Genomic DNA, 9,347 nt, shown 5'->3' on the forward strand with positions numbered 1-9,347 from the left:
AAGTTTGTATGTGCTACAGTTAAACTCTATAATTTGGCAATTCTTATATCCTACACCCATGTGTAGGATACCACATACTCCCTCCAACCCCCCACTCCCCACTCATCCTCAACCTCCTCCTTTTTTTTTCTTTTTTTCTTCTTTTTCTTTTTTTTTCTTTTAAAATTTTAAAAAAAAATTAACTTCCATTTTTAAGAAAAGTTACGACGGTCATATTCAGTTTAAGTGTTACGTAGTGTTACATTCACGATATGACACTATTATATTCATTTTAAGTTTAGTGAATATGACAATATTGTTTAATGAATATGTATTTTAAAGTACGATATTCACAATTGCACACTATCATATTCACTTTCAGTTTAGTGAATATGACAATGTAGTTTGATGAATATGTATTATAGGGTGTGATATTCATCTGATGGTTCTATTATATTCACTTTCACTTTAGTGAATATGACATTTATAGTTTAGTGAATATGACTTTATTTATTCAAATATATTGAACAATAATCATGAACGTTTAATTTTATACCAAAATCGCATAATACAAAATAATTTAAGGAAAACAAATTATGTGATACGATATGAATATGTCAATTACGTTATGTGAATATGTGAGGAAAAATAAAATAAATAACAAAATATATCAAATATGATCTCAATTTGTAGAGGAATAAAAATTATGAATAATAATATATTTTTTATTATTTTCTAATTTATTAAATTTATAATTTATTTATTATAAGAAAAAAAATTAAGAAAAGGGAGTACCATGCACCATACTCCTGGGTGCATGGTATAATTTACCACTAGTCTTAAACCCGTGCAAATTGCACGGGTATGTTATTTCAAAAGTTGTTATCATAAAACATTGTAAACATGGATTAAGTTTTATTGTAATTATTTATCTCGTTTAAAATTAATTATCTTTAAAAATAGGCAGTAATGTTTTAAAGTAAAGCAATAAGTTCCCTAGTTTTTGTTTAATAATTTTAATTAGTCAATCTAATAGTTGAGTTATAAAGAAGATTTTAGGTTTTAATTGAAATTTTCAATTAGCTTGTAATTAGTATAAGTGATACATTAGTGTTAATTGGTCGGTAAGTGTTACAGTAAGATACACCCTCTTGTCAGCTAAATTTGAGTTTCTATTCGGTTTGTTACTCAGGCGGCCTTAAAAATGGCTGACTTATATAAGATGAAACAAAATCATTTAGATGTAAATTATCATAGAATTAGTGAAATTACAAATTGTTAAACCCATTGTTCATTTAGTTACACCGTGCACGGGCAAAATGAATGTTTTCACCGTGCATATCTAAATGTGAAAATTCTGACCAATTTTTATTTAGTATAAATTTTTACTTAGTATACGGAACAAAATAAGAATTGACCCGTGCATATTTAAAGCGATTTAATCATTTCTTAAACATTAAAACTCGTGAAATTATCATATAAAGATACTCCCTCCTATTTTAAATAACTGTCTCATTTGCCATTTTCGTCTATTCACATAACTGTCCCATTTGCCATATTTGGACATGATTTTTTTACTTTCCTACCCTTAGCACTTTTCTTTATTTACCACCTCAACCACCCATAACCCATCATATTCAATACTTTTCATTATTTAAATCATATATCTTTACCCTTATACAATAATTTTCATTATTTTAACTATATTCCTTAATTTTCGTGTCATTGTCCAAATGGGACACTTATTCGGAATAGGAGGGAGTATATTATAAAGTAAATAATAATATTATATATTTCATGAATCTCATTAAAATGTAAGTTACATCATCAATTTTCATGTGTTAAAAATATTACATGAATAATTAATGTTAAATTGATCGTAAAATATATTTACCATACCTAAACAAACAATTACTCCATAAAATAATAACCAAATTAATATTTCCGACCAAAACTTTTACTCCGTAGAAAGTAATAGCCCGTGAAAAAAATAATCGGTTAGTCTCTTTTAAGATGAAGGTATCTATCTTACCATTAAAACGGGTGAAATATTATCTTTTTAAGCATAAAAAAATTGTTACTAATCCCAGTAACATATACTTTTATCTTATCCATATTATATGCCCGTCTTAAATTTGAAATAGATGCACCTGTCATAAATAAAAATTTATGAAAAATAATTCGCAAGATAGGTGAAATTATTTCAGTAATAGGTTTAAACGAATTTCATATTGATGACCCATAAGCTTCACAGACCGCGTCCAAATAAACCCTATCATACGATTCATATTCACATTTATTCACTTATTTATTCACATATAAAAAATTGAAAACAAACCCTACCCACCCTTTACACTCTTTCTCGCCTCTCACCTGCCTTCACTCTTTCACTTTTTTTTCCCACCTTTCATACTCTTTCTCGTCTCTCACCTTATCTTACAAAAATTATACACCATGAGTCATGACTAATCAGTAATCAGTCTAATCACTACCCTTGAATATGATACTCGTCACATGTATGATTTATTTTTTGTTGTTATTATTTTATCAGTTTAAAGAAATTTTTTAGTCTTATTTTATTATTTATTCGATATTAGCAAAATGTGTTGCCATTTGAGTTCAATTTTTATTTATTTCAGATTTATTTTATAATTTATTTGTTTTTGCTTTTTTCAAATTTTTTATTCACCAATTTAGACCTAATTAATTAGCTAATTTTTTTTATTTTACTAAAGTACTTCATGCAAATGAAAAGAAGTAGATCTATGAATTTATTAATTTTGTTAAATATTTACTTTTATAGAACAATATGTTATTTCGTTTAAATTTTTCATTTATGTTTTTGGTGCAGTATGGTTTTGATTATTTATGAAACATTAGTATTTTTGTCAGTATTTTTCTCAAGATTTTATCATTGCTCGAGTCATTAATCCGTTGATCTTTTTTTTTCTATTTTTTTTTTCTATTTTTTGTGACTATATGCTCTATATCAGATCTTTATTTTTCGTCAGTTTGGCATTAATTTCATCTCATTGGCGGGGGTCAATTAATCCTATACAATTAACCATATAACATTGTTATTTGAGTAAATTTGTGTAACTTATGGATAAAGTAGAAAGCAAACAAATGTTACCCTATTATTTATGATTCTTAAATCAATATTAAATTTGTAAATCTGTCTTTAATAAAGAAGCCAACAATGCGTCAAGCAATTCATATGTGAAGAAAATTAAATTCATGAGGGAACGTGGGTTCCATAAATTCAGGAAAAGAAATTAGAGCTTTGAAAAGTTGACTTTCAACCACAGAGCGACACCTCAGCTCTGTGGTTGTTGCTTTAATAGATAGGATAATTTGGCTTACAAATTAAAAGGTGAGTTATCAAATATTAAAAAATTATAGGTTTAGCTTTAAAAGTTTTAGTTTTTATTACTTGTTTAACATTATGAACATGAAAGTATTTAATTTTTAATGTTGGGTTTTTAACTTAATCTATGAGGTTTTTTAAATACAAAATATTGGCGTTTTCATTCTATTTAACATTGAAATTTTAAGCTAGTTAACTAAGAGTTATATTGTTAAGACTTTGTTTGTTCAAATTAATATATAAAAAACTCATATACTTATAATTCCAACTTTTTAACTTAAAACCTAAGGTTATCAAATTAAAATCCAGAAATGAAACAAAAAACGTGGGATAAAAGAAATGAAAATGAATGTTTCAGTTGGTATTAAAGCATATGATTATAATCACTATACAGTGTAGCTTTTACCTCATTTATACTCCCTCGAATAAAAAATAAAGCTCCATAAGTTGGCTTATAAATATTTGACATTAGATTATAATATTTAGTTTTTAAGTTAAAAGCACGTGATTTAAATATAAAAAGTCGGGTTATCTAAAACTATCAGATTATAAGTTTAGTTTCACAAATAAGGATTTTTATTATTTTGTAAAATATTGTAAAAACCAAGGTCCTTAATTTTCAATGTTTGTTTTTCAACTTTAAGCTGGTGTTTAAAATACTAAATATTAGGTTTTCAACTTATTATCATATTTAATATTGAAATTACAAACTAATCAACTAAGAGTCTTGTCGTTAAAATTTTGAGTTTTCAAATTAAAACATTACAAAAAGCTCATGCTTATAATCTCAAATCTTCAAATTAAAACATTACATTAAAACTTTGAGTTTTCAAATCAAAATCCAGAGTTCTTAACCAAAAATCCAAAATTCTAAGTTAAAACTGATTTCTCAACTAATTGCAAAACACCAATATTTCTAAAAGAAAATTAGAATTAACAACGATATTGGCATTCATTGTCATTGGCAAACACCAAGCATCACACGGCTAACGCGGGATTCGAACCCACACCTTGTGTCATTGCATCTGCTCTCCCATTTGAGCTAGTTAGCTTTTGACAATGGGTACAACTTATAACATGAATTTTTAAGTTAAAATCTCAAGTTATCCTTAAAGTTCAAAGTTTTAAGCTTATATCGAAGTTAAGAAAAAAAAATGAAACCTCCAAGCATCACTTGAGATCTCAAATTAGAACCAACTAAAGTACAAAAATTAGAAACAAAATTAAGAAAATTGAACGTGATAAACAACATATATAAACAAAAAGTTACAAAACATCCTATAATACATGAAACGAAATTCACAAACATGTGATAAACATGAAACGAAGCTTGCAAACTTTCAGTAGTACACAAGGATACACAATTTCAAAATCCTTATTATCGACTCGATAGTTTAGCTAAAAACACAAAATCACTCGAAATTATAAAATTAACATTGTATACCCAAAATATGCAATGACTTGGAATTAAATTATAAATTATAGAAATCTGAAATACAATTACGAGAAGTAAAAAAATTACCGAGTGCTTACCTTATTGCTTAATTTCACAGGAACCCCGTGTTATGATGAAAATGATGGAAAAAAAAAGTTTTGTGAGAAGTATAGGTGTGAGAGATGACATAGAAGAAACATCAAGCATACACGAAAAAATGTTAGATTGTCAAGATGATTGAAAGAGGAGAGAAAAAGATGATAAGATAAAAAAAACTGTAAAAATGAAAAAGATAGGTAGTTGAACTAATATTTATTTTTATTTTTGTCAAAATTATAATTAGAGAATTGGGTTGGTTTTAAATAAGGAGGTCTTATCCTATAAAATCGCCTTATAGAACAATTTGTGTATTTTTTTTTTACCCCTTTAATCCATAATACTCCACTAAATATTTATTATATCCTTTTACGTTATTTCACCAAAAATGATCTTTTCAGCTAGTTTATGGAACAACTTATATAATCAGTTGTTACTTGTTACCTTATAAACTCCAAAATTTCAACTATCATTCGATAAATTAATGAAATGATCATTGTAGCGGATGAGTTATCGTATTGAGTTGTGAGGGCAATTAAAATGCCCAACATGCGTTCATAATCCGCAAATCTTGGAATTACGAACTCGCTAAAATCGTAGAGCAACTTCAACAAGATTAGGCCAACTAGTCTAGTTATCTAAGACCATCTTTATCTAACATATTGGTGACCGGTCAAGCCATTTAAAAGCCAAGAAATAAAGGAAAAAGAAAATAGTCGCTTCGACCGTTCGCGTTTTACGGTTGTCAGAGGAACGTAATGACCGCATTCTTGCCCTTCTTCCATGACCACCCAAAAGCATGTCCCATTGGCTAACATTCTTAACCAAGGTCCTACCAAAGTACCAAGCCACATGGAGCTTTTTGATTTGCTATTACAAATTTTTGACAGCTTTATTTTTTGTTTATCATTAGAATAGTATGATAAAAAATACTCCCTTCAATTTCCTTTAATCTTCCCCTTTCTTTTGGCCACAAAAATTAAGAAAGGGGAAGAAAGAAGGAATAAAGTAGAATAAAGTATTGTAAGTTGCGAAGTTTATAGGAGAGAGAAAATAATAAAGAATGAATAATGAATAAAGAATAGATAAAATAATGAGAGTTGTTGATTTTTTAGGAGAGAAAAATTAATAAAAATTGAATAAAACTTACCAAAAAAGAAAAGAGGAAAGATAATCAAACTTATGTGAAAAAGGAAAGATAATAGAAAATGGGAGGGAGTAGTAAAATAGGGTAGGTTAAGATTGGTTATTGATAACTGACAAAAAATTATATTTGGGGTATGAGAGTAGGTCATGAATATAATTATAATATTTTTATTATTGATCTAGATCATGGGTGGTCATTGATAAAAATATTCGCAACTAGTCTAGTTCTTTAATCAACCACCCATCGTACAACCACCCATCGTACAGTTCGACACTAAGAAAAAGACAACGATTTCACATCTAACCATAGATACGAAAAAGGCCACCAGTGAAGAGGCCGAAAAATACCACTGTTTCTACTGGTCGATGTCTTTGTTAATTTGACCATTGCTAGCTGCTTAACTGGCTTGAAACTTCAGAAAGAGTAATCAATCAGCCAAGAACATCGTGCTTAAGAAAACTTAAAAATTTCACATGCTTGAAACTTTTAACGATTTTCATCTGCAAGACCGTTAGAGTTCGATGTATCAAATAGAGGTTTTTCTAAATTGTGTGCACCGATTCACCGAACAAGCACACATTATGTTCATTTTCGGATATTGGCGAGCAGCAGACAATTAGAAAATCATTACAACTTAACTACTACTCTACTAGTAAAGTTTAATCAAACATGATCCAAAGCCAAAATGCAGATAAATTTGAAAAGCTGCAGTAATACGGAGATGTAATCCGCTTCTGGTACGCCAAAGTTTCTTCACTTGAGGAGTGAGTCTAAAAACGAGAAACTTAACTAGTAACACCAACAATCATAATAAAACAAGGATTCCACAAAAAATGAAAAAAAGTCATGAGGATAGGAGACCTAGTTCCAAAAAGCCTTAAAAACAACACTCTTCTATAAGCTCAAACATTGCAATTCCAATCCAGAAATAACTCCTAATAGAAGAAGCCTAGAACTTTGCCTCCGACGTTCTTTCTCCTAGCCTCTTCGTGATCCATGATGCCAGCAGATGTGGTCAACACGATGTACCCAAACTGATGTTTAAGAATTTTTTCAATTGGTTAGAAATAATGGAAACATGGCTAAAAGGAATTAACACTAAGCAAAGACTGTCACTGGATGACACCTAAGTTTTAAGAAGTAAAAGGCGCTTTCAAAGCGACAAGGGGCAAGGAGTGCAAACCTTATGCAAACAAGCTGCTTTGTTTACGATGTAAACAATGTGGTATATTCAGAATAAAATTGTGACACATTTCAAAGAGGCTTGACATGCAAAGAACAAAATGCTAAGGGATAGGGTACAAAGGTAACAAAAGAACCAGGTAAACAAGGATTAAACTATAACCAACCTGTCTAGAAGGAAGAAGTCTAGCAGTCCATGACTCAATCTCCTTGACACCAACATCAAAACGGGGGCTGATGACTCCACATTTGTTCAGCCTTCCGTTCAATTCAACAACAATCTTTCCAGATCGGTGGTCATCCACATACTCAAACTCACCGATGTATCCTGAAACATCGGTGAGACAATAAGGGACAAAAAGAGACAATTAATCACAGACAAATAATCACATGGTGATTACAAGGGAATTTGTCAAGACCGTCACTTACCATGCCTTTGCATAACCAAAAGAACCTTGATGATCACTTTGGAAGATGGCCTAATAAGGACCTGGCGCTTTCCTCTCTTCTCAGCATTATACATCGTCTTGAGGGCATCATTCAGTACACTGATTCTCACCATTGTTGTTTAGAAAGGCTGCACATTAATTTTGAAAACCCCGCATCAGAAAACCAACCCTTTCTAAAGTCAATCAGTAACTGTGCGGTCTGTGTCAGATAAATAATTCTTTGCATGAACCATTACAACAACTTCCATTATTTAGATAACACATTGGGTTGAATGTAAACGAAATAGTTCCCCACACAGCCTTGCCCTTTCCATCCATCCCTTATACCAAATCCACCCCTCCCTTATACCAAATCTATCCCTCCCTTATACCAAATCCACCCCGCCACACCCATCGCCTCCTGACTTTAGAATCAAAGGGTTGAGGCAAAATCGTATAGATTACCTTAATAATAGTTAAATATACAACCAGTCATGATCGTAGAGTGATACTCTCTTCTAATAATGCAACAAAGTGCTACATATCGAAATATTGAATCGACTCTAATTAACAAGGCACCAAGTACAATACTACTTTCACACCAACAAACAAATAATAGTAAACTAACTCAAAATTTTGGTGACTTGAGTTATATACGGAGTATATCGAATACTAAAATGAGCAAATTCTAAAAAATTACTCTAAAACTGATTAATTATCACCCAAAAATTACCATTTTAACCTAACATTTTGATTAATTATTAAGCTTTCTAAAAAAAAGTAACAGCTTCAAATAGATCAATTTAACATTAAAAATAAACTAACATGTAAACATTATTCAAAAAAAATTAAACAATTTACAATAAATCATAAAAATTGCTTGTTAGGTCTTAATAAACACGAAAACATTGCATCAACAACATACCCACTTGTAAATTCATCAAAGGTTATAAACTTTTCAAACAACAAGATCAAATTATAATCATAACACCTAACATTTCAAACAAAATGTTAATAAAGAATGACCATTGATTGTTCAATTAAACAGGAAATGAAATCGAGAGAAGAAATTGGTACCAAGAAGATTAGGTTAGGAGAGGTGAAGTCGGCGGTGAGAGTAAGAACAAGAGAGAGAGAAAGAGAGAAATAATGGTGAAAGAGTGATATTAGGGTTTTAAGAGGGGCAGTTTCACAAACCCTAGTATTATTGTGTGTTATTGTAATTGGGGATTGGGTCTCATTTTCTCGTGGGCTTGTATGTTTGATGAGACCAAAGTGTATGTTGTAGTTCTATGGACAGGTAACTCTCGGATAAGACCGTTTTACGGTAGACATGTTAAAAATTCGATATCTTTTTTTACATACGAATTTTACTCTTTCACATATATTTTTTTATAATTTTTCCATATCGTACCTTTTTTTTCCTAACTATAATCAATTTAACTCTTATGTATACATTTTCCCTAAAATCCAATCTAATTAATCTAAAACTTGAACAATGGATTATAATTCTTCGATTAGTGAAGTAATTTTCGTATTTAGCAATTATTAATACGTCTTATTGAAATTATTAGGTTTAATTTTTAGTGAAATTAATATGCAAAGCAATTTATTAATTAGGGTTTATGGGTGGTGAAAGGCACGATGGTTAGGGGTGGTTGACGGTTGTTCTGGGTGGTGCGCAGTGGCTAGGGGTGGTTCCCTGACGGTGGT

At 30.1% G+C, this 9,347-nt stretch overlaps 1 protein-coding gene across 1 annotated transcript; it reads right to left on the bottom strand.

The window, feature by feature from the left end:
* Window positions 1-6,694: 6,694 nt before the first annotated feature.
* LOC141653542 (small ribosomal subunit protein uS8z/uS8w) lies at window positions 6,695-8,866 on the bottom strand. The gene is made up of 4 exons (XM_074461338.1): window positions 8,712-8,866; window positions 7,636-7,783; window positions 7,374-7,534; window positions 6,695-7,058 (listed from the first exon to the last, which is right to left on the bottom strand). The coding sequence occupies exons 2-4, from the start codon at window positions 7,766-7,768 to the stop codon at window positions 6,960-6,962; spliced, it is 393 nt and encodes a 130-aa protein (XP_074317439.1). The 5' UTR covers window positions 7,769-7,783; window positions 8,712-8,866; the 3' UTR covers window positions 6,695-6,959.
* Window positions 8,867-9,347: the final 481 nt, after the last annotated feature.

Source organism: Silene latifolia, chromosome 4 (assembly GCF_048544455.1).
Source record: "Silene latifolia isolate original U9 population chromosome 4, ASM4854445v1, whole genome shotgun sequence".
Classification (NCBI taxonomy): domain Eukaryota; kingdom Viridiplantae; phylum Streptophyta; class Magnoliopsida; order Caryophyllales; family Caryophyllaceae; genus Silene; species Silene latifolia.